The sequence below is a fragment of the Thamnophis sirtalis genome, unplaced genomic scaffold (assembly GCF_051295495.1).
Source record: "Thamnophis sirtalis isolate CommonGarterSnake01/CBP01778 unplaced genomic scaffold, rThaSir2_p1.2 scaffold_1, whole genome shotgun sequence".
Lineage (NCBI taxonomy): Eukaryota > Metazoa > Chordata > Lepidosauria > Squamata > Natricidae > Thamnophis > Thamnophis sirtalis.
This window is the reverse complement of record NW_028261381.1, coordinates 107492767-107519680: the sequence shown is the minus strand read 5'-3', so window position 1 is coordinate 107519680 and position 26914 is coordinate 107492767. Positions and strand designations below refer to the sequence as shown.

The 26914-nt window shown below is 36.6% G+C and overlaps 1 protein-coding gene across 3 annotated transcripts; it reads right to left on the bottom strand.

Moving 5' to 3' along the window:
• Positions 1-1746: 1746 nt before the first annotated feature.
• GARIN2 (golgi associated RAB2 interactor family member 2) lies at positions 1747-26487 on the bottom strand. 3 transcript variants are annotated; one of them, XM_087721122.1, is made up of 7 exons: positions 25924-26487; positions 18542-18691; positions 15588-15790; positions 14283-14541; positions 11883-12130; positions 10514-10560; positions 1747-3219 (listed from the first exon to the last, which is right to left on the bottom strand). In XM_087721122.1, the coding sequence occupies exons 2-7, from the start codon at positions 18623-18625 to the stop codon at positions 3155-3157; spliced, it is 906 nt and encodes a 301-aa protein (XP_087577248.1). In that variant the 5' UTR covers positions 18626-18691; positions 25924-26487; the 3' UTR covers positions 1747-3154. The 3 variants fall into 3 exon arrangements, with proteins under 3 accessions (XP_087577248.1, XP_087577241.1, XP_087577255.1); XM_087721115.1 differs by lacking the exon at positions 25924-26487 and adding an exon at positions 21747-21803; XM_087721129.1 differs by lacking the exon at positions 25924-26487 and having other exon boundaries at positions 1747-2595; positions 18542-19250.
• Between the last annotated feature and the right edge of the window lie 427 nt (positions 26488-26914).

The window sequence follows — 26914 nt, the reverse complement described above, 5'->3', positions numbered from 1 at the left end:
TCTAGGGGGCGATGTTCATCCCCATTTCAAAGCTGAAGAGCCAATGCTGTTCACAGATATCTTTGTTGTCACGTGGCCAGCATGACTAAATGCCAAATGCGCACAGAATGCTGTTATCTTGTTCCCTATTTTTCTACTTGCATTTTTATGTGCTTTCAAACTGCTAGGTTGGCAGAAGCTGGGACAGATAACAGGAGCTCACTCCATTACGTGGTGCCACGGATTCGAACCATCGAACTGCCAACCTTTCGATCGACAAACTCAGCATCTTAGCCACCACCTCCATTTTATTTTTTATTTAATCTATTGGGCATTAAATCACGAATCACAAAACATGACTTTCCCACAAAAAGTTAGGATGCGCATGATTCTGAGTTCAGTTTTCTTGGCAATAATATGTAAATAATCTGCTATTATTTTTTCTAGTTTTTTAAAAAAACTTTCCAGTCTAATATACAGTGCTGGTAGACTTCCTGGATATCTCCCATTCTAGACTTGATTTTGTCTAACTTTCAAACTTTGATAACATCAGCCTGCTATCTTTGCCATTTTGGGGAGAGAATACTTGTCAGAAAAAGTCTGCAGGATGTGAAAAAAAATGGATGGCAAAGAAGGGATAAATGGAGCACATGCATCCCTCGACTTCCAGCTGCCCACTGTTGAGTTAAACTTCATCAGGAAAATGCTTGCTCAGTAACCTGAGGGCCAAGGCTTTGTTGTATCCAACATTTAGAAAAAAAACAAGACCATTTCCTCTCTCACTAAATGCTTTCATCAGTTCAAGATGAAATTGGTCCTTAGTACTTTGGCAGCAAAAGGACAGGCAGTAAAGGAAATGAAAAAAATAGCTGATATTTTCATTTCAGCTTCTGGGGTTCCAACTACTGGCACTCCTATTCATATTTCAACTGCTGCTGCTACTACTCAGTATCTCTCTTCAGTTTTTTTTCAATGGAAGCAAATCTATATCCTGTTTGTTTTCATTGCTACTATTGTATACTTGTAAATATAGGTAGTCCTCACCACACCATGGCAATTGAGCCCAAAATGTAACAACTGTTGCCACAGTTGTTAATTGAATCACTGCACTTAGTAACTGCAGTGTTAGTAATATGGTTGATAAGTGAATCTGACTTCCTATTGACTTTGCAGAAGGTGGCAGAAGTGATCATATGACTCCAGGACAATGCAACCGGCATAAATTTGAGCCAGTTGCCAAACATCTGAATTTTGATTACTGACCATGGGGATGCCGCAATGGACATAAATGTGAAAAACAATCAGAAGTCACTTTGTTCAGCGCCGTTGTAACTTTGAACAGTCACTAAACGAAATGTTGTAAGTCAAGGACTATCTGTAAAGCCATTAAAAATATTAGTGATCTTTCTTCCAAGTGATGCCTGTGCTGGAACTTCTTCACACTGAGAGACATTGAGAAAGCATAGCAATAGGTAAGCACTCATGAAATTACATGAGAAAAGAGGAGTAGCTTTTTGGGGGGGAAACAGGATACATAGCAGAAGTGGAAAGTCAGTGGCTGAATCATAGAATGGTTTAATTATTTATGGTCTCCTTTGTTCTGGAAACAAATATAGCTTATTCAGTAAACCATGAATAAAGAAATCTTAGTTTATTGTATTTACTGGATAAATAAATAAATCAATTTTATATATTTATAGTGGGAAAATGTCTGTATGGTATACCTGTCTGGCTATTTACAAATTTGTTTGATAAATGACCATAAGCATCAGTAAAATATTTTTATTGGGCTTAAAATTAGGAATCAAGATTTTCCAGTAGAAAATTATAGAAAAATGATTAAGAAATTCTATGTTGCAAGTAGACTTTTGATTCAATCATAAATGTAAAGATATTTCCAAATAAACTAAAATGGTAGGAAATATATTAAGCATGCACAAGTTTTATAGCAAAACTTTGCAAAGAAATCCAACAACCATCAGTTGTAGATGATAGGAAAGAAACATTAACCATTGCCTTTAATATATAAAATAAAAGCATTTTTTTAAAAATAGATTTTTGCTTTGTTTAAACAATAAAAACTAGAAAGGCGCCTTTAGAACATTAAAAAGCTTTTGACATTAGAAAAAGGATACCAGAAAATGTGGAAAGAGATATCATGATTTTATGAAACAGTGAATAATGAATACATCTTTAATAATTAATTAAAAATATAGTTATTCATACATTTTGTGAAGGAAGTCTGATTTAATTTGTGTTTATTTTCTCTTGTATTTTTAAAGGTTTTTTTTAGTTTTTGTATATTGTAGATAAATAATTTAATTAGAATGAAATAAAGAATTAACACCAGTCGTCAGGTACACGCATTTTTCTTGTGGGTAAATTATTTGTTTAAAAACCCAAAATGCACACTGATATTTCAATAGTTTTATATACTGGAAGAGAACACTCATACAGTTTCTGACTTTTACTCCATTTTCACATTGATCACGTTGTTTTCTTCTTTCATTTTGCATCTTCAGCTTAGTTTCTTTTCATATCAATTATATGACAGCACAATTTTTCAATATTATTTGTTATAAAGTAGTTCAGAGTGACTGATATTTTTTAGGATTCCTGTAAAAAAACAGGAGGAACATGAGGAAAATATAGCCCAGAGAAACAGATTAAAAAGTGTAAGAGAAAAAGAGAGAGATAGAGGAAAAAGCATCAAAAGGAAGTATGTGTGTATAGCCAGATTGGGCAGGGCTTTGAGGATTTAGACAAAACTGACTCGCTTTCCCAGCTTTAGTCAATTATCCATCTTTTAAAATTGTTAATTAATGTTTATAATGAGAAGTATACCTACTTACAGGCTAGTTTTCTTTCATCCATTTCAAAGATACAAGAGAGTTTTTAAAATCAGTTGTTTTATCCATTATAAATTGCTGCTGTGTATCTCAGTTATTTGGTATAATAAGAACATAGCTGTGATAGTTCTGTGAAATACAATTTTAAAAGTAGATCTTATGGATGTTGAAAAACTGTGGAAAGCACTGTTTGAAAACAAACAAACTCCTTGGCATGCATGTATTGAGAAGAATGTATCAAAGTAATGGGTGAGGGGTGGGGGAGATGAAGTGTGGTAGAGGATCTGAGGTACAAGAAAAATGTAAATTTTTGAAAGCATAGTGACTTAAAGCAGAAATGGGACAGAAAGGACAACCAGAGGGAAAACAGCTACAGCTACACTGGAAATTACTAAAGAATTTGAGAAGTCCAGGACAGCAAGAAAAAGCAATGGTGTGGGAAAAGGTTGGGGAAAGAAAAGAAAGATAATAAGGAAAGAGTCAGTTTTTACTATCTATAGAAGTGATCTGCAAATACAAATATATGTGTGTGTATACCCCGTTTCCCCGAAAATAAGACCTCCATGGATAAATAGCCCAATTGGGCTTTTGAGTGCATGCGCTAAGATAAGCCCTCCCCTGAAAATAAGCCCTCCCTGAAAATATTGCAACACAGCAGCAGCCATGAAGTCACCACGCTCTCTACCTCTTGCACCTCCAAAATAATAAGACCTCCCCGAAAATAAGGCCAAGTGCTTATTTCAGGGTCAAAAGAAAATAAGACCCTGTCTTATTTTTGGGGAAACAAGGTGTATATATAGATATATAAAACTACATTCATTTATTTTTATACAGTGGTACCTCAGTACTCATTGTTAATTGGTTCCAGGAGGTGTGATGAGTACTATTTTTCTCAAGGGAAAATGTAGTGAGTCACAAGGCAGCCGAACATAGTTCTTAGCTTTTGTGTTGAGTACCAAACAATGAGTGGTTGTGAGTTTTTAAAAATAGAATATTGTAAATATGACTATGCAATTTATGCAATAAAAATTAAATTACAAAGAATTAAAATTCTAATTGATAGCCCAGACAACGATAAAAAAGATTCATGTTTCTACAACTTAGGCCCGAGATAAAAAGTGCCATCACCCCCATTCAACTTCTTTGAGCACAATGCAAATAGAGATCCTGACAATAAAATTTGAGTGCTGGGATGCTTCTGACTAAGCAAGATACTAGGCACTTGACATATAATTCTATCAATATACATTGCTAGTGCCACTTCTTACCCCATTTGCATTATATACTTCCAATGTATACTGTGTATATAATCAGGAGTTCCATTTATGTTATATATATTCTTTCATATGTTTGAAGGATTGGTTTCATGAAGATTTGCAGAGATACGTACATAGGAATAGGAATGTGGATTTGGATTACTGTTAGTCACAGAACATGAGTATTCAAAAGAAACTACTAAGTTAATAAAGGTCATTTTGATTGGTTTTCAATCAGTAACACAGTTTCAAATGTCAGTAAAGCTTTAAGGGTGCTTTATGTCTTCACTTGCTCCCCCCCCCCCACTTATCCCAGGCCTTTTCAGGAAATGCCTCTCCCATTCTTTCTTCCATCTAAATGTCAACCTGCCTCCTCATGAGGGTCATGTTGTAGTACTATGGGTTAGCTTCCACTATCTGATTGGCTTTTCATGAGCTGCTTGTGAGTCACTGACTGATTTGAAAAGTTGAGTTGGAGAGGGTTTTTTTTTGGTAATTGAAAGGCAGACTTTTAATGCTTAGGAGTTTAAAATAGAATTTCTGATTAAAGAATTGATTTTTTTTCCTGATTTCTTTGGTTTTGCAGAGAAAATGTGCTTGGGAATAATGAAGGTTGGTGACCAACCTCCTTGTCACTAATTATGATTTGCATGAATGAGCTTTTGATAGAACTAACCATTTTCTGTATACTGTATGAATACAGATCCTAAAGCATGGTTGTGGCCTGTGTAAAAACCTACTTCTGCTAATAAGTTATCCTCTCTGGGTTAGGTAAACAGGCTAGAAAGTAATTTTCAGTAATTCTGAAGAAAACAGCAGGAAAAAATGGGCAGAGTTTTAAAGAATTGGCAGATGAATGAAATAATAGAAAGAGAATGAGGGGCATTCTCTTTCTATTTTAAAAGCTATTTAGCTATTATTAAATACTGTATATAAGTTGTTTCATAAGTTTCACAGAGAAATCTCCCATCTATTATATACAAGTGTCTGAAAGTATGCATGGCTCACATTAGATCAGTGTTTGCAACCTTTGTGTGAACTTCAACAACCAGCCAGCTTAATCATTGCTAAAAATTCTAGGAATTTAATGCATTCAAATCAGAGTTGCAAAGATTGTGAAATACTGCTTTAGATGAAGAGAAGCGCTGCTGATGTCATTCTCTTGAGTACACCTTCTGTGATTTTGGTTCAATTTGAGTTAATGAATTGGATAGAATCTACACTGTGTGTTCAGAAGCTTTCTTACTGAATCTTTATTGTTCAAGTTTTACAGATGAAAATAATACAAATTTGATTTACAACACTGGATAATGTGACGGTTCTCCCAAGTAGAAGCAAAATTCTAGCTATACTCTGTTTCAGAGTTGTGTATTGTAAGCACAACATATACGTTTACACGTATTCCTGTTGGAATAGTCAATCCCAGGTCTGATCATTTTAAATGGGACCATTGATAATTGTGGAGAAAAAAAATGAGGAAAAGCAGTCTTTAGAATTGCAGTAATTATTGGGTTTTTGATTTTTGGCTTTGATTGCTTAAAATGACTCTTATGCTGGAATATTGTGGAAAGTTTAAATAAACCCAATCTAAACTGTCAGGCAAAATGTATGTATCGCATGTCTGGGGACGTTGTCAGTTAAACCTACCATGCCTCTGGAAAAGCCCAAATTCAGCCAGAAATTTGAAATACTCAAAATGTCTGATGAGGAGAAGGACTTCAGAATCAGGTTCTTGATTCTGCTCAGACTTAGGCCTTAAACCATCCATGTAATTATTAGTGGTTGCCTGGTTGCAGTTTGCAGTTAAGAATTGTGGTTGGTAGTGACAATGAAAAGGTGCAGGACATAATTATGGTATTACTTTGGTAATTTAATATACAAAGATCTAGGTAGTTTCCACAACCTGATTCAGTAGATATAAATTTTGAGATTGGGGAGAAATGGCTTTGTTCTCCAGATACAAAAAGAGAATAGTGAGGAGTTTATTGTTCCCAGTCTTGGGAGCATGGGGTTAAACTCGGTGGATAATTTTGGAAGAGAAAGTGATATACATCAGGCCTGAGCAGAATCAATCAGAAAAGAGCTGGAAGGGAACTTGGAGGTCTATTTCAACCCCCTGCTCAAGCAGGAGACCCTATCCAACAAGTGATTGTCCAATCTTTTCTTAAAGACCTCCAGTGATGAAGCACCTACAACTTCTGAAGGCAAACTGTTCCACTGGCTAATTGTTCTCCCTGTTAGGAAGTTTCTCCTTAATTCCAGGTTGTTTCTTTCCTGGATTAGTTTCAATCCATTGTTTCTTGTCTTGCCTTCTGGTGCTTTGTAAAATAAATTGACCCCCTCTTCTTTGTAGCAGCCCCTCAAATACTGGAATACTGCTATCATGTCATCCCTAGTCTCTTTTTTCCTCTAGACTAGTCATACCCAATTCCTCTAACCACTCTTCATATGTTTTTATCTCCGGGCCTTTAATCATTTTAACTGTTTTTCTTTGCACTTTTTCCAAAGTCTCAACATTTTTTTTGTAATGAGACCAAAACTGGACACAGTCTTTCAGATGTGGTCTTACTAAGGATTTATAAATCTGTACTCATCTATTAATATTTAGAATTACTCAAGGCTGCCTGGGACACCAGAATTGGGGGTGTGGCAAGTTTTTGTGCCTTCTCAAGGTGGATAAGAGGGCTTCAGTGATAAGACGTCTGATAAAGGAATGTTATGTTAAAGGTAAAGGAATGATAAGTTCATGTAGAGAGCTATGTTTCATTTCTCTCTGTGAGTAAATAATGAGTTTGGGTGCAGAAACAATAATTGGTACTGATGCTGTAATTGTGATGATGAAATGTGCTGTGAAAAAGAATTAAAACCAGGAAAGACTGGTGAGGGAAGAGTGCATTGATCAGTGCCACAAGGGAATATTATGGGACTGGAATGATGAAAAGAATAGTAATGTAGAGGAATTTAAAGGATCTGAGACTTTCCACGGGTAAAATGGGTAGATTTCATCTGTATTAATATTCCAAGCCAATGCATGGATTGAGGAAGTTGGGACCAACTATTTAAAATGTTGTTCAAATCAGTAACTGAATATGTCCTCTTTAGTATACTTTAAGGTTTAGTAATCTTATTACTAGTAACGTTTATTTGATTTTACTCAGAATAAAATATACAGTCTGTCATGCAAAACACTTCTGGCTTACATGGAGTGTTAAATGTACGATTAGGTACGATAAAAAGTACAGTAAGAAATCATAAAATGTAATAAAACCAGTAGCCATGAACAGTTTTAGAGGCTTCCTAAAATGCCAAAGCAAATTTAAAATTCATCATGTGTTTAAATTGTAATAAAGCCAGTGCATCGCCTATTCCAAGAGAGACTATTGTAACAATGAGTGCCATAACAGAAAAAGTTTCCTGCTGATACCAAACATAAATTCACGGGACATTTCCCAGCAACAAAAGCTTCTAATGATTTCAGTGGCCTGTCAAAGATATATAGGAAGAAGTATTTTTTCGTGTGCGGAAGCTCAAGACTTTATAAATGATTAAGAATGCTTAAGGCTGATGCCTTTCACTCTAGCTGCATAATTTGCAGAAAGATGCCATACCAAATTGCATTACAGATAGTCCTCGACTTACAACTGTTTGTTTAACAACAGTTCAAAGTTATGGCCTCAGAAAAAGTGATTTATGACTAGCCCTTGCACTTACAACCATCACACCACCTTTGTGCCACATGATCCCAATACAGGCATTTTTGGAAGCCAACTTGGATTTATGACCAATTGCAGCATTCTGCAGTCATGTGATCATGATTTGCAACCTTTCCAATCTGTTTCAGGCAAGCAATATATCAACTGGATTGCTTGATGAGTGTGTGGAGACCTCCTTGGTTCACTGAGGAGCTCCGGGAGGTAAAGCGTCAGAGGAGACGCCTAGAGCACTCGTGGAGGTCCGATAGGTCCGAGTCGAAACGGGCACTTTTAACAGCATGCACCAAGGAGTATATTCGGACTTTAAGAACAGCAAAAAGAACATATATTGCCTCCTTGGTAGCGTCCGCCGAGTCCCGCCCAGCCGCCCTGTTTAGGATAACCCGCTCCCTCCTAAATAGGAGGGAGACGGGGGACTCCCTACAGGGTAAAGCTGAGGAGTATGTCCAGTTCTTGGCGGACAAAGTTGCCCGGTTTCGAGCGGACCTGGACTCCACCCCAGTAGATCCAGCCGAGACACAAGGAGAAGACTTGGCAAACCATCTCTGGGTTGAGTTTCAGGAAGTTGCCTCTGGGGATGTGGACAAGGCTATGCGAGCTGTGAGTGCCTCCACCTGCATACTGGACCCGTGTCCCTCCTGGCTGGTTGCCAACAGCAGTGAGGTGACACGAGGCTGGATCCAGGCGGTTGTTACCGCCTCTCTTCGGGAGGGGTGCTTCCCCACCGCGCTCAAGACAGCGGTGGTAAGACCCCTCCTGAAGAAACCGTCCTTGGATCCAGCTGTTCTTAATAACTATCGTCCAGTCTCCAACCTCCCCTTTGTAGGGAAGGTTGTTGAGAAGGTGGTGGCTCTCCAGCTTCAGCGTACCTTGGAGGAAGCTAACTATCTTGACCCCTTCCAGTCTGGCTTCAGACCCGGTTACAGCACAGAAACCGCTTTGGTCGCATTGACCGATGATCTCTGGAGAGCTAGGGATGGAGGCCATGCTTCCATCCTAGTTCTCCTGGACCTCTCAGCGGCTTTCGATACCATCGACCATGGTATCCTTCTGCGACGACTGCGGGAGATAGGGGTGGGCGGCACTGTTTTGCAGTGGTTCTCCTCCTATCTCTCGGACAGGTCGCAGTCGGTGTTGGTGGGGGGGCAGAGATCGTCCCTGAGGCCCCTAACTTATGGGGTGCCGCAGGGGTCGGTCCTATCCCCCCTACTATTTAACATTTACATGAAACCGCTGGGCGAGATCATCCGAAGGCACGGGATAAAATACCACCAATATGCGGACGATACACAGTTGTATCTGTCCGCCCCGTGCCAACTCAATGAAGCGGTGGACGTGATGAACCGGGGTCTAGAAGCCGTTAAAGACTGGATGAGAGCAAACAAGCTGATACTCAACCCAGACAAGACCGAGTGGCTGTTGTGTTTTCCTCCCAAAAATTTGACCAACATACCATCACTCAGGCTGGGGGGACAAAACTTATACCCCTCAGAAAGGGCCCGCAACTTGGGAGTCCTCCTGGACCCACAGCTGACTTTTGACCACCATCTCTCAGCTGTGACCAGGGGGGCATTTGCCCAGGTTCGCCTGGTGCGCCAGTTGCGGCCCTACCTGAATCGGGAGGCCCTCACAACAGTCACTCGAGCCCTTGTGATCTCCAGGCTGGAATACTGTAATGTGCTCTACATGGGGCTGCCCTTGAAGAGCATCCGGAGACTTCAGCTAGTCCAGAATGCGGCCGCGCGAGTGATCGTGGGCGCACCACGGTTCGCCCACATAACACCGATCCTCCGTGAGCTGCACTGGCTACCTGTCGATCTCCGGGTGCACTTCAAGGTCCTACTCACCACCTATAAAGCGCTCCATGGTAGTGGATCTGGCTATTTGAGAGACCGCCTTCTGCCAATTACCTCCCTGCGTCCCATCAGATCGCATAGAGTTGGCCTCCTCCGTATTTCATCCGCCAGTCAGTGCCGACTGGCGACTACTCGGAGGAGAGCCTTCTCCGTTGCGGCTCCGACACTATGGAACAATCTCCCCGTGGAGATTCGTACCCTCACCACCGTCCAGGCCTTCCGCACAGCCCTCAAGAACTGGCTAGCCCGTCAGGCCTGGGGATAAGTCTACTTTCGCCCCTCCCGAATGCTGAGTGAATGTTGAGTTTTACTGTTTAATTTATTTTTGTTCACATTTCTTTTGTATTGTCCTACACTCCCTTTCCTTTTTGATTGTAAGCCGCCCTGAGTCCCCTCAGGGAAAAGGGCGGCCTATAAATGTCCAATAAATGACAAATGACAAATGTGGGTTGCTTAATGACCATGATAAAAATGGTTGTAAGCAAATCCGATCACACAATGCCTTGCTTTACGGCTGCACCAACTTAATGATGGAAATCCTGGCCCATAACAAATTATGGTTGTAAGTTGAGGATCATCTGTAAATTTTTCTAATTTAAGTTACCACTGAATAAATCACTAGAGGTAAGTCAATTTTGTTCAGGAATTGATGCTGCATATAAGGCAGAGGTAGTAAAAATGCTCTTTATCGCTGCAAGATCTTGATACTTTCACAGTTACATAATTCTGAAAGCCGTTTTAAATTGAATATTAGTTCAATTATTTCTTTAACCTGGAAACTGCCTGTTCCTAAGAGCTTTCCAGTGTTTCAAACTTTGCCTGCTGGCCCTAATCCACTTTGATATGAAATTTATTCCTACCTGAAGAATGCAGTCGTTTTTCACTTCTGGAAAAAGATGCCCTTTCCCTGCAAGCAATAAGGACAGTCAAAACTAGTAAGGTTCTATGGTGAGGATTTAAGTTAAAGCTGAATTATACACAGCAGCAAATAGATATTCCTTGCTTTTATTAAACAAAAGCAGGGACATTTGAAGTAGGTAACAAAATTGAAAGTTGTAATGGCTTTGAAGGAATCAAGCCCCATGTTTTGCCAGAAGAAGAGTTCATAGTGTGTGGGGAGCTGGCTTACTCATCTCCTTTCAGTGCTGTTTCCTTACAAATTTCCCTGGTTCACCTCAACAGTGTTGGGATCTCTCCCAAACCTATGATAAGGAATCAATTGTTGCTGACTTAAAAGTTTGTATAGCTGTTTATTTAGATGTTTAAAAAATTGTAGGCCTCTTTGCAGTGTGATAAACAGTTGCAGAAGAACACGAGGCTATTCATTGATATTTGTTCCGTATTAAAATGCTTTCGTCCAATTTACTACTTCAGGTAAGATATATTTGGACAGGCAGTTTTATCATTCTTTGCAGAATTAATCAATTTGTAATCAATAGAGAAGAAAAACCCATATCTTGCAGTTCCAAACTCCAATACAAATTCCTTCCTCTACAGAAAATGTGAAATTCTAAATTGTTCATGTCAGCTAGGAATTATGGGAGGTGAATTTCAGATAATTGGAGGCCATCAAATTGGGGACTGCTGCTGTATTTTATTGCATTGTTTGTACATTTTGTTTAATTTCCCCCCCAAATGCAAGTTAAAAGAATATTAAGAAATTTGAGATTGTACAACCAGAAAATGTTAGATGAGTGCTCTATTAAAATAGTCCTGTGTAATGCAAAATGTCCGTTGTTCAAAGTTGATAATAAATCTGAATATAAGCTCATCTTGGTTTTAGATTTATATTACTTTCATTTTAGACATTCAGATGTAGAATTATCTTTTGGTATTTTCTTCTTTCTGATCTAGATCTAAATTCTAAATTCTATGGTTCACCATCCCTTTGGTGTGCTTAATAACTGGGGTCTTAGGACCAAGGAATATGTAAAGTGCTTCAATAGCTGCATTACAAACCAGATGTACTGGTATAAAAACTCTACGCTGAAACAGAAGGTGGAAAATATATGTATTGTACATATGTCTGCATATGTCCGTATATCTATATGTGTGTGTATGCTAGTGGTGGGATTCAAATAATTTAACAACTGGTTCTGTGCCCTAATGATTTCTTCCAACAACCAGTTCACCAAACTGCTCAGAAAGTTAACAACCGGTTCTCCCGAAGTGGTGAGAACTGACTGAATCCCACCACTGGTGTATGCACATCGACCTATATTCACTTACCTAGATTTTTTCTTTCTAGTAGGTGTTCCCCTTAATTCTTGACTAAATTTGTTTTGTTTCGCTGAGTCTGCATGGGGCTGTTTCATGTAGCTGTCAGAAGATACTATTGTTTGGCTCTTGTTCTGAAATTCTGCAATAGAACCCACAACATCTGAATAGGTGACACGCTTGGAAGATGCTTTCTTACTCAGTTCTGTTGCCTCTTGACTGGCTCCTTGATTTTTAAAAGATTCTATTGTGTTTTTTTCCTGAGGAAGAAGGAATAAGAAAGCATACATCATCGTGCCTTATGTAGCAAAAACTGAAGACCTGGTATAAAACTCAGTACAGTAAAACTACCATTAGTTTCTGTGAATTTGCTATGGAGATTATTCAGAGTGCAACCTAGAAGATTTGACCCAAATATTTCCCTGTAGATTAGGAAGAATGAGAGGCACAAAATGAGAAACAGAAAAGAATATATGAAGTCACATTAGCAATATTTTAATAGGCTTAAAACTATTATTAGATTTGATGTTTTCTGTCCCAAAGGTGCTTTTTAAAGAGGCAATTGGACTTTCTGGTTTTTCTTTGAAGATGTATGGCTTCTCATTCAAGAAGCTTCTTCAACCAAGCTTCTTGGATGAGAAACGAAATGTCTTCAAAGAAAAACCAGAAGGTCCAGTTGCCTCTTGAAAAAGCACCTTTGAGACAACCATGACCTGGATAACTGAGAATCTCCATAGATAAGTATGATTTATATTTAACTGTGCTGTCACTGATTTCCTTTAAATGATTTCTGCTGTGCAGCTTATTTTTTGCATTTTTCTTGTCACTTGTAATAATTTCAGTTAAATGTATATAACTGCACACTAAATCCAGTTATTTGGACTTAAAAGGTCTGTGGGTTAAGATTCAGAAGTTATTATTTTTCATTGTTTTTCAGAGATGACATGGTTTCTTTCACGTCGAAGTTAACCAAGTGTATGCAGCTAATTCTAGACTTTTCAAATACTTGCATTAAGGACAGCTCAATCTTATACTGAGGTCAGAGTGTCCTGATCTTGTATCATGTGTAAGCAGTCTGCTTGATGCTGTTTGCAGACTGACAGTAAAAAAGACATGGGACTGGAAAAAAAATCCTCTCCTATGAAACCTCCTTAGAATAGCTCTTGAGAAGTCTATATTTTTATAATATTTAAGGACATAATAAGCTGCAGAATTCTTGAGATGTAACATTTCAGTCTTTTGGTAGCCAATTTTTTGGTCATCAAAAGACCCTGGCTGCAGATCATGCGTGAAATGTTCAGGTCTAGCAACACAAAATGTTTTTAATTGAGTGACATTTTTACTAGTGAGATGTGATGTATATAATGCTGGTCAAATGTCAATTTTGTCACTCTGGAAAATGTATTAATTAATTGAATTACTGAATTGAAATCTGGGTTTTCAAAAAATAGAATGTTTTTATTTATTCATCCACAACTTAAAATTTCTCCAGGATTTTTTTTTTTTCTATTACTTGTGATGCCTTTTATTGATGGAGATTCTCAGTCATCTAGGTTGTGGTTGTCCCAAAGGTGCTTTTTTCAAAAGACAATGACATTCCTTGTTTTTCCTTGAAGAACTGAAGAAGCTTCTTAGATAAGAAGCGAAACATCTTCAAGGAAAAACAAAGACAGCCCAGTTGAAAAGGCACCTTTGGGATTGCCATGCCTTTGTGTTACACATGAAACACCTTAGGAGAATTTTTTTTTAAAAAAAATTGTACTGCAACTAATTGTGAAACATAAAATTGCCCAATATAAAATGTTTCTGAATTACCTCAGTGTGTATGATATATTGGTTTATTTTACATGTTTAATTGATTTGAAAACAGTATGACACAGCAAAACGTGTAATTTGCTCTGGGTGACTATATTCTCTTTAAAGATTTCCTTCTGTCATGATCGTTTTTTTTAGGTAGGGATTCTTAAGGAATGAGTTATTTAGCATCTGACCGTCTGTCTATCTCTTTATCTTAGTGGTTCAAAATTTTTCTTCTGCTTAAATAGGAATTTGAGCCAGGCCAACCCACTAACCAATACTTTTATTAAGTAATGCATGCTTACATACCCAATCTTCTCTGAACACTTATAAGACCATTTCAGAGTAAAGCAATGAAAGCATAGCAAAAAGAAAATCTTCACACCAGTTTTCAGTAATATCAAAAAAAATTAAAGGTCAGTTTATATATAAGGTACTTTCCCTAACATGGTAAAGAAATTGACATCGAAGTTACTTTTTTAAAAAATTCAGTTTTACAAAAGCACCAATTTTACTGAACAATTGATATATGTGGTGTTTAAATGCTCAGGGTCTCATTTCCGACAATATTCCTGATTTATGAAGAAATGTTGGGTCCATCCAGTAAACACTCACTTGTATTCCTGTTTTACTCCTGATGGCTTTATTGTCGTCCTGAGTTTCAAAATCCTTATAAAGAGTATTAATTGAAGGACCTTCAGATTTAGATTTCAGCAGATTAATGAGCCGTACCCACTGAGAGAATATCTCACTCTGCTTCTGTGGTGAAGCACAGAGTTCTAGGTAGTAGGCGCGACCATTCAGCAATTTAAGCTTCAGCCGTTTCTTATTAGCGGAGTGAATGGAGAGATCTACAAACTGCAAAGGCAAGAACCTGCAACAAAGTTGTCATATCAGTTTCAGAAAGATAATATTTTAACAATTCATTACTTTGTACAAGACAGGATAAGATTCGGCAGTGGTTTCAAACAGATTTCATTATGATTTGGGTTGCCTAAAAACAGTACATTTTATGAAGGAAGACAGGCAAAGTGAGTGCATATAATAGAAAGAAGCCATTTAATAATAGACATAATCCAGACAGATCTTCCAACTTCTTGAATGATAAGAAAAAAGTAATAATGCAAAAATGCATAACATTTTTAAGGTACAATTCTAGTTTTGCACTATCGGGCAATCTGATTTTATAATGTTCTATGCACATATTTCCCCACTTTACATTGGTGCCAGTTTCCGTTTGGGTGACACCTCATCAGCGCCATGTTGCTTGTTACTTACTTGGGCCATTTAGATACCATATCATCTAGACCAGGCCTGTCAAACTGGCGGCCCTCAGGCTAGATGTATCGTCCAGGCCACACCCATCCCACCTCCACAAAGGCAAAAAGTCCCGATGCGTCAATATGTCACGTGACACGAATGAGTTTGACCCCTGTGATCTAGACTATATTTTTCCATTTTATTAAGAAAACCATCATCAGAAAAAAAAATAGTTTGGAAGTGGTTTGCCATTGCCTGCTTCCTAAGTCTGAGAGAAAGTGACTGGCCCAAAGTTACTCAGCTTCATTTGTGCCTAAAGTAGGAATAGAACCCACAGTATTGCTTTTCTAGCCTGGTGTCCTAACCCAGTGTTTTTCAACCTTTTTTGTGCAAAGTCACACTTTTTTCATGAAAAAAATCACGAGGCACACCACCATTAGAAAATGTTAAAAAAAAATTAACTCTGTGCCTATATTGACTATATATAAAGTAATTTTCCCACGGCACACCTTACACTATGTCACGGCACACTAGTGTGCTGCGGCACAGTGGTTGAAAAACACTGTCCTAACCATTACTTTTATTTTATAACATAGTTTCTCCAAATCAACTTATGGTAAATAACTATATACCTGAGTATTTTTTTAGTAGTTAACTCACCTGGTGAGTACCAGTTCTTCTTTAGAATGTGAGGGTTGGGTAGATGGTGGATAGGCTGAAAGGTCTTCTTTGGAGGAATAGGGAGATGAATTGGCAAGCAACATGACATTTGGCTTTGACAATTTTGTGCTAGAGGAACATATGCCCACAGTCACATAGTTGGGACGATTATGAAGGTAAATTGATCCACCTTTCCTATTTACCTAAAAAAAAGAGAGTAAAGTTTGTTCCAAGCATAATAAAAAGTACAGTTAACAGAAACTAACATAACTTTGGCATGCAAGTGAATGATGAAATTTAAAAAAAGCATTCTAGCAGAGCAGGGAGAAGTAAAAGATGACAATAATAGTTTAAGTATATGAATGAACTCAAAATAGATACATTCTTGGAAAAAAACCATGTTATTAAAAAAATTATCAAGATGATGAAACAGTTACTCATGTAGTCACCACAAGATAAATCCACCTCAATGACTTGTCAAAACAGAATTAGCATATGAAATGATTACGAGTTATAAGCAAGTGTTAAAGCACAATGCATGAAGAGAATTATTCATGGGAATTAAATAGTTATAACAAGGTCCGTTTGTTGAGTGGAGCTGAAGAGTACATTAGTTCCTGGATAAAACCTGCTTAGCTATTATACAACTGATAATTTATTTTTGATTGAATTAGAACTTTGGTTGCTTACCAAAACATTAGAATTATGTTTTGCTAATCACCCCAAAGAGCATATATATATATATATATATATATATATATATATATATATATATATATATATATATATATATATATATATATATATATATATATATATATATATATATATATATATATATATATATATATATATATATATATACAGTATAATGCTAAAGCTAAAGAACTGCAGCATTAGAATAGCTACGTGACTTTATTCTAAATTTTATACATAAACAGAAACATGTATCTCTTCGAAATTGAGTCTAAGTAATATATCACAGTAATTAATTAGTACCTATTTTTATTTAAATTCAGTCTTAGAAAATAGTACAGATTTACCACTGGTAAAGCAAATCTATACCATAGAGTTAATTTCTCTTAAGAAGGGTCATAGTTGGCACACCAATTTAAGCCAATACATTTTGTATTCTTCCTTGAAGGAGAAGGAGGAGGCTTGAATGGAAAGCCAGGAGATCAAATCTGAGGTCTTCAGTCAGAACTGATCCCTTAGCATCTAACACCACCACTTTCTCCAAGACCAAAGGGCTGAAAAGTACAGGGTTACCCTGAATTATGACATTATTCCTTGAGGTTAATAGGTTCCTTAAGAGTAGCCACTGGACAACTCTCATCAGCTTAGTCCAGTGGTATGTCAGCTGCCTATTGCAAAAGAGCCTGTGGCAGGCTAGTCAAGCTGCTGGAAGTAACAGTTGTGACAACCTCATTTTCTGTCCAGACACCCTGAGTATTGTGCTTATCTAGATTATGGAATTTTTGCTTGTTTAGCAATGCTTTTCAATTGCATTTCACTCACTGACAGCTTGATCACTCTGTTTAGCACACTTTAGTGACACAAATTGCACATTTTCTGATCTTGGCTAGCTCAACGTCTTTCCTTCCCTTCCTCCCCTGAGGTTATGGCACAGAAATTGAAAATTGTCCCCTATGCTAAAGCAGTCTCTTGAAACTTCAACCCATAGCATTGCATAATCCTTTTCTCGTAAGAGTTTGAAGCAATTAGTCCAACTCCTTGCATAAGAATTCAAAGGATCTGAGAAACCAAGCATGAAGATATGAATCAGATCCTCTATTAGGATCAGTGGTGGGTTTCAAAAAAATTTGGAACCTCTTCTGTAGGTGTGGCTTGCTTTCCGGGTCCACTGGTGGAACCTCTTCTTACCGGTTCGGTAGATTTGATGAACCGGTTCTACCGAATAGGTGCGAACTGGTAGGAACCCACCTCTGATTAGGATTAATATAGTAGTTTTAATATCTTTCCTGAGTTGATCAGCTGCTAACTGGAGAAGTTCAGTTTAATTCAGTTTTGACAGAATTTTGTTAATGTGGCCCAAACCAAACCAAATTAAACTTGATTCTGGGGAGCAATTTAACATTAAGAGTACTTTTGGGAGTTAAAGAAAGAAATAGTAATGTTGAGTGTTGCTGCTTTATTTTTTTTATAGTTTTATTAAAAAAATGCAACCACTGCATATTCAACCAATTGTTATATGAACTGAGTAACGAGGGATGCATGTCTTGTAGACTAGGATATGCAAGCAAAATATTTCATATGCTTTACATAGAATGCAAACCCTTTGTGTATGTTGCAATTTTGATTTAATATATACAATGTCTGGATGACTTGAGCAGCTTTATATTGGGAATGAAAAGAAGGGACAGGAGGGAACCCTAGGAGGATCCACAGCTTAAAGGTTCTGGGGTTTAGTAATGAACCTTAAATTTGGAATGGACATGGTGCTTCAATAGGGAATGGAATTGCAGCAAAACTATATAACTACTCATAAAACCTACCCCCCCCCAAAAAAAGATATTGCAAACATCTGTGAAAAAACATCTAGAAATTTTTTGGCATTATTATACTAGTAATACAATACTAGTATTATATTAGTACTAGTACTAATACAATACATTACAATACTAGACTTGAAGATCAATAAAAAATATTTAATCCAAATTGGTTGAATTGAATTGAATTATTGGAATTCTCAGTATCCAAAGTGGTTTCTTAAAAATTTAGTTATTTCTTGTTTCAAGGCAGAAAAGAAAGAACGTTAAACAACTTCTCTGATAAAAGCTACTTAATCCTGCTGTTCTATATTGGTATTGAGGGAAAAGCCTGAAGGGACAAGTGGTAGGATAACTTTTCTATCTATCTTTCTTACTTTTTCAGTTCCTGTAATTGAAAATCTTTCTACCAATTAAACAAATGCACTTCAAAAAATAAATTACCTGAACAAATTTACTTTCAAATACAGGAGCAGATTTCAAGGGAATATATTCTCCTTTGTCAAGAACTTTCTGAAGATCTCCCATAGCAGGTTTGCTGATTTTGTAAGTTGTGTTTTTAAAGCTTTTAAAAGTGACAGCTGCTTATTATACCTAAACACAAGACAAGAACAAATGATATTCTTACAGAAGAACTATTTACTACTGGATATACTGCTGCATTCACTATTTCAGACTATTGGTGAAAGTTCTATGAAAACATTGAATTTCAAATCTTTTGAATGGCATATCATGCATTGGAGTCCATTAATATCCTGAATGTTTAGTGATGATTTCTGTACACTCTGACCTCTGGACAAGGTAATGTTCAGGCATGTTATTTTAGAGATATTTGCTGCCATTTTGCTCCATCTGGGCTAAAATGGAGTTAAGGATTCAGAGATGAGCCCTTTTGAGGGCTTTCAGATAACCACTTTTTAGTTTGTAATTTTAATCTCTTTATGTTTTATAATTGTTTTTATTTCTATATGTTTCTATAAGACAATAAACATTTGATAAATAAGTAGGCCACTAAAATTATCTAAGAAAGGTAAATTATTATATGAGGATTAAGACTTGGCAATATAAGAAGAGATTTTAGTAGGTTCTTCTGAAAAGTTTCAGCAATGTTGGAAGTGATACTCTCTGGGGAAGCCAAGCCCTGCAGCATGTGTGTATATATATATATATATATATATATATATGTATGTATGTATGTATGTATGTATGTATGTATGTGTGTGTGTATATATATATATATATATATATATGTATGTATGTATGTATGTATGTATGTATGTATGTATGTATGTATGTATATGTATATATAATGTATTAGGACAGATACTCAGCAGTTAGATTGAACGGAATTCAGCAAGTGGTCTTTTGGATAACTTGAAGCATCATTCACAGATAATTTCTCTATAGAGCCATGCATTTTATAAAGCACATTTGGTTTGTTTATAGAGAAATGGGAAAATTGTTACTTTTAGATTATGCATTGTTTTCAGTTTACAGTGTATGAATTTCTCCTTAATATACGTATATTTGTTGAGACAGAGTTTTTACTTATGGTGTTTTCAAGTTCATATATTGATTTTTGTTGGATAAGTTCACCTTAAAAAGTGTGCATGCCAAACACATTTTTAGCATTCCTGTTTTGGATTTAAGCAACTAATAAACCCATCCTCCATAAGCAGGTAAAGACATTTTTTAGCCTAGAATTAGAAAGGTGGCAGGCCAATAATCAAACATATATGTATATATATCTGTTACATTTCAACAATGAAAAAGTTACCAATTTCTAATAATTTCTCACCTTAAAAGGCGTTTCCATTTGGGGAGAAGGGTGAAATATATTCAAAGAGGTAGGGAAAGCAACTGAAATCATATGATCAAAACTTTGACATTTTTAACCATGTGTCCCAAATGTAATGCACACAAAAAAGAGACTATTGCAAATGGCATCTTAAATTTTTGGAACCCCACACAGTGAATGGCTTGGCTACTAAATCTTATTTTTCTTTCTCTTTTTATAGGCCGTTGGATTTCTCAAGATGAACAGTTAAAAAAAAACCAACAACACCCTCCCCCCAACAGTTTCTAATGGTCCATTAAAGGTCCAATGGTCCAATAAAGGTCAAGAAGCAAGTGCTCCCTTATAGAATTTTCCAAACAATCATTGGCATTCAGAAGTGAAATAAAGTTGTGTCACAATAGGAGCATATGCAAAACAGGAGAGCTTACCTGATATCATGCAGTAAGGTGTAGCTAGAAATGACAGGTATTGGTAAATATAAGAATCATGGAACTGGTTGTTAGGAAATGGCTACATGTAACCTCTTTTTGGTGCAGTTGCTTTCTCGGTCGATGGCTTTTTAAAATTTGTGTGTGAGAAACTCCAAAAAAGCAACCTCACTGTTATCTGATATTATTCATTAGCCTTGACACAATATTTAATACAATGGTGAAATTCATTTTTTTTAACTAATGGTTCTGTGGGCTTGGCTTGATGGGCATGGCAGGGGAAGGATACTGCAAAGTCTCCATTCCCACCCCACTCCATGAGAAGGATACTGCCAAATCTCCATTCCCACCCCACTCCAGGGGAAGGATACTGCCAAATCTCCATTCCCACCCCACTCCAAGGGAAGGATACTGCCAAATCTCCATTCCCACCCCACTCCAGGGGAAGGATACTGCCAAATCTCCATTCCCACCCCACTCCAAGGGAAGGATACTGCAAAGTCTCCATTCCCACTCCACTCCAGGGGAAGGATACTGCCAAATCTCCATTCCCACTCCACTCCAGGGGAAAGATACTGCCAAATCTCCATTCCCACCCCTCCAGGGGAAGGATACTGCAAAGTCTCCATTCCCACTCCACTCAAGGAGAAGGATATTGCAAAATCTTCATTCCCATCCCACTCTGCGACCAGCCAGAGGTGGTATTTGCCGGTTCTCAGAATTATTCAAAATTTCCGCTACTGGTTTTCCAGAACCTGTCAGAACCTGCTGAATTTCACCCTTGATTTAATACTAATTCTTTATACATTCTGTTTCAGAACATACACATTTATTTAAGAGTGAAATATGTTAAAGAGCAGAATGGACCAAATATCGACATCATCAGTTGTTTTTGAGAAATGCTAGAAATGAAGAAAATAAATACTGAAATCCTTGAGACAGCACAAATATGGTCAGTAACACATAATAAGCATTATCCCTGCACGCTGTCATAATTGGATTGCATTGTGGAATTCTTAGAAGTATACCAAATCCATTGCACAGTTCAGAAATTATTACCAGATACAATTCAATAAAATGATCTGAATAGGGATGTGGGAAAAAACAGCTGAGGACATTTAATCTCTGGACTATCTTCAGTGTTGAAGATTACAGGCAATTATCTTGGCCCAAACTGATGATAGTATTATTTAGTGGCAACCTTTTAATTATTAATGGTGAAGAACACAATGAAAAATTGTTCTTCACCAAGTCATTCAGGGTTCTAAGTCCTAAATATGATTGTAGAATTAAAATAGCTTGTATTCAAGCTATTTTGTTAAAGATGGGCCTTAATCAAAAATCTAAAAGTTCACAATATTAAGATTAACAGCATTTAGAATGTGTCATAGTAAAATTATGCAATATACAACAAAATTCTTACATAAAACTGTATAGATTGTCTGCATGTTCCTGGATTTTTCTCTGGACAGAAGCAAACAGTGGATACAAGGAAAAAAAGATTTGAAAAATAAACCAACCTATCCAGTCCCAGCATGTTCTGAGACAATAATGCCTTATTAGCATATTTATGTCAGACAAAGGAATCACTACAATGTTTGCTTAACCTTTTCATGGTGAGAGAAGCAAGTGTTTTCTCCAAGAATCATAGCAAAAATTAAGTTCCTGAGTATGTTTGGAAAGGTAAACATTTCTGTGTACTAGGCACAGAGTCAGCATCATTTGGCTGGGTAAACGTCAGCAAAAAAAGAAGTATCTTTAAAAGCAAATTGTAAGGTAACATAGCAGTTTGGTTCTTATTAAATTCATGCTATATAAAAATAGTTGTTAGATATTAAAATGCATGCTTGAAAAACAGTCTGCATTAATTGTGTGTTCATCATATCCTTAATTTGAGACTTCTGTGGAATAGATTCTCAATAGAAAGTTAGCTCAATTATTTTTTTAATATGATTTTGTTAAGCATACAGTTAAGATTTCCTAGATGAGCACAGAATATATTGTAATTATAGTGAATTGTGTGGTGGTCTTTGTTATTGTCCAGAATTTCAAATAGTGTCTTCCAATCACGCTACTGCAAGTTTTTGCAAGACCTTCTATGGTTTCATTGATGTAAAATATAACTTTACAATTCTTCAACAACACAGCTAATGGAAAATGTCTTGTTCTTGTAAGAAAGTTTCTTGTTCTTGTAAGAAAGACTTGGGTGAGAAATAAAAAAAAACTGACTATATCTTCAGTTAGCGTGAATTCCTGGGAGGAGTGGAAAGCAAAAGAGCAGCTGAAACTCTAAGATGGTTTTCTGAAGGAATCTGATTGAGGGAACCTCAGTTTGCAGATCACAGATTGGATGCTTGGAGTACATATATTGCTAACTTCTGTTCTTCAATCTCACCTCCTCCACCATCCAATTCTGCAAATAATAGTAATTTCATTTAAACAGAGTTGCTTACTCTGCTTTTCCACAGTGCTGTTGTTTGCTTCCACCTAACAGCACAAGTGTTGGTGTGAAAATGGAAGTGGGCAGTGACATTCAGTACAATCTTCATCCTGTATCTTATAGGTAACATACTACTTCCATCCAGCCATTTCAAGTGTTATAGAATTGACAAGATAATTTGTATTGTTGACTCTTCAAATTTCCTTTTCAATGGTTAAAAAAATACGTCTCTTGCAGATATTGATAGTTATTGATTATATCCAAAAATTGTAGCTCTAAAAGTAAGCCAATGGTTCTAAAAGGTTGCATTCTCAGCTTCCTTTCCATCTTCCATTATTTTCCAAGACCCCAAAGCATTGCATAGAATACATCTATTTTTTTAAAAATCTGTTTTTCCTCTTTCTATTTGTCTTAGAAAGGTTGTGCTAATAATTCCGATTCAAGGTTGTACAGATTTATATGTTGGCTCTCATGAGTGCTACTTTGTTTCTTTAGGTAAAAGGTGAATGAGAGCTATGCTGAACGAAATTCAAAACTCATGACTAAATGGTTTTCTTGGTGCAAAGAAAGCTCCAAATGAAGGAAATTTCCCACAAAACATAAATGACTAAGTTTGGTCATGTTTGCCTGGACTTACAACTTCCTCATTTTTCAGAGGAAAGAAGCAATAGTTAGCTTTGTAAATCATTGGCATTCAGGTGTGATGATGGAAGTGAGAATTGATGGAGAAGGACACTTTCTGCACATTAATATTAGAGGTGTTATACTCATCAAAACTATAGAAGATTAGTGAATATGATCTGTAACAAAGAGAAGTGAAATCTTTAATCTCATCAAGAAATAAAGATTTCAAAGGCAGAATTTGATCACGTTTATAACACATATTTTAATATTCCATTCAAGATTATGGGTATTCTTAAGAATAAATGACTAAGAGCTTTGCTTTCAAACGCAATCAACCACATTCTATTTTCACTTTTCTCTGACAGATGAGTTGAAGAGTTTATTATGTTAGTAATTTTCACAAAGAGTACTAAACCACTTTCAGATGATAATTTTCAGTTCTAGTCAGTTCCCATAAGGGTTGAACTGGTGACATATGAAAGACTGGCATATATTAGCAAAACTCTTACTATAGCCATCCAGTTATCTGAAAATGAAGTATTACTTCTTTTACATATGACATAAAGGCTGACAAAATTTAATATCCTTCTGCAAGAGAAAATGAGAAATATAATTGTTATAATAATGCCTTAGAAATAGGTCTGGGGGAAAAAGTGATTATTCATTCTGTTCACACACAACATATTTATTTTTTTCACACATAGGTGACTTCTTTTGTGATCTAGAAAGGATTTTGATACCAACTGATCCATACACAGAGAGAAGGCACAGTTAAATTTCAGAACTGAACAAGGGATGGTGAAAAAGAACTCTTAAGAGAATGTAAAGACAAAAAATGTATGAAAGGACATGTTAGAATTACATTATATTATTTAAAACAACAACAATATACCTTATTCCCCTAATAGCACATCATCTAGAAAACAGGTGGAGGACCAATGGTTCCCTACATATTGGACTACCATTCTGTTAAAATTGAACTATTATCAAAGTGTACAAAGGATAGCAGTATTTGAACATTATTTATATAGCTAGTCCTTGATGTATGACTAATTGAGCCCAGAATTACGGTTGTGAATTTTTGTGATTATAAGTCAATGCATCATGTGATTGGACCTGCTTTCCCCCTCCACTTTTTTTGTGGCAGTTTTTAAGCAAATGCCACAGTCATTAAGTGAATCACCCAGTCATTAAGCAAATCAGTTGTCCCCAATACTTCTAGCAACCATTTTGCTGGAAATTGGAAGTGAATGCCAGAAACCAGCCAAAAAATTACAACAAATTGCAGTAACGTCGTCATGGGATGCTGCAAACAGCTGTAAAGATGAGTCAGTTACCAAATTCCCAAAACGTGTTCACATGACTGATGGTAGTCGTGATGGTGGTAGTGCAGCTATTGTAACTGAACAGTTGTTAATTGACCAGTTGTAAGTCAAGGACTAGAATAGCAATGGCACTTAGACATATACCGCTTCATAGTGCTTTACAGCCCCCTCTAAGCGGTTTACAGAGTCAGCATATGACCCCCAACAGTCTGGGTCCTCATTTAATCCACCTCGGAAAGATGGAAGGCTGAGTCAACCTTGAGCCAGTGCGAAACGAACTGCCAAACTGCAGTAGCCCACAATACTGCATTCTTAACCACTGTGCCACTACGGATGTACTACCTATATTGACCTATAGTTATTAAGAAATAACAAGGTCTTTCAGGACCATTAGCTTGTTTGACATCTGGACCTTCTGCAAACTGTTGTTTTCTTCCAGAAATAATTTCTCTTGCTTCATTAGATCAGTATTTCTTAACCTCTGTAACTTCAAGATGGGTTAACTTCAACTCACAGAAGTACCCAGCCAGCATAGATTATTATCAGCTAACTATTTTGCTCCTCTCCCTCAATGTTACATCTTTCCTTCCATTCATATACAGTGTTTCCCTATATAGTTTCTCTATATAATTTCTTTGTTTGGAGTAATTGGCCAGTACATAGCTTAACATTATTTCATCAAATTTTTACTATTTTTCTGATTTTCCTGATGGCAGTTGAAATATCAAAGCTGATGTGAAGTTAATAAATAGTTGTTTAATATAATTAAGATATTAGTGATAGATGTCTCAAAGGTACTGTTTTTAAAAAAAAGGAAACTGGACTGTTTTTCTTTGAGCAAAGAGAAGCCGCTTTGCTTCTCATTCAAGAAGCTTCATCAATTGTGACTGTATGGTAGTGGGGGATGGAAGGATAGCTTCTGACAGGATGGTAGGGCGGAATGGAAGGATTACAGTCATTTGGTCATTAGCACTCTCTCTGAGCGCCGTTGAGTCTACTTGGGAGTTTATCTTTGCTGTGAATATATTCCCTTAGAACACAATGCTCTATATATCTATTCAGAATTGAAGGAAAGGTTAAAAAAACTGCACAGAAAGTATAACCCGCAGAATATAGATATAAGGTGAAATATAAGATAAGTTTCAGAGAAGAGATATTAGTAAGCATAAGGAAGGGACCTGTCAACAGGTATAGTATAGCAAAACACTTACTTTAGCACAGGAAACAGTGAATGAACATGCCAGTGTTGGCAAATAATCTTAGAACACTGAAGTGTGAGAACTACAAAATACAAACAGAAAGGCATTTTTGATGGAGAGCAGAAATTTATAGATATACACAGGAAAAAAATCAGACTCAACAGTATCAATGACTGCCCAAAGAATCAATCTGGATTAAAGCCATTTGTAAAATAAGATTTTTGAAATACAAAATGAGATTAAGTAGTGATTTCTTTCCAAGAGTTATACAAATGTCTTTGTGCTATTATCAACAAGTTGTGATATTATCTTCATTCGTAAAAAGATGTTTTACCTAATTTAAACAAAAATGAAAAGCAATGCATTTTCTCTAAATCTGCGTTTTTTTGTAAGTGTCCTGTTTAAGAAAGCACACTTTTATTTCTAATCTGATTATGATGTTCAGTGAAAAGGGCAGATAAATCAAAGGAGTTATTAGAGGGCAATTATCTAACTCTAACTATTGACATTAAGCTAAACAGTGTTAAACTTTCATTACTCCAGTGGTCTCCAACCTTGGCAACTTTAAGACTTGTGGACTTCAACTCCCAGAGTTGAAGCTTTGCTGGCTGAGGAACTCTGGGAGTTGAAGTCCACAAGTCTTAAAGTTGCCAAGGTTGGAGACCACTGCATTACTCTACTTATTCTTCTTCTAGAGAAGAAATATTCACTGTCATTGCTTGGCTTATTCCCAAATGGAAATAGGATTGCGGTCAGTCATGAAGTGCCATGGTCAATATCAAATCAGTTTTAAGTTCTACATTCTACATTGGATAGTATTTCTACTAGCCTTAATACTAGTCTAGAATAAAATGTATTTCTCATTTCACCATATTTTTTACAGCTTATTAGCAACAAATGTTAAGGCAAACTATAATTTATGTACCTCTTTATGGAATTTTAAAAAAACAAGTGTTTTAAGCAGTCATGAGAGCAATAATGCTATGTGGGGGGAAGACCTAAA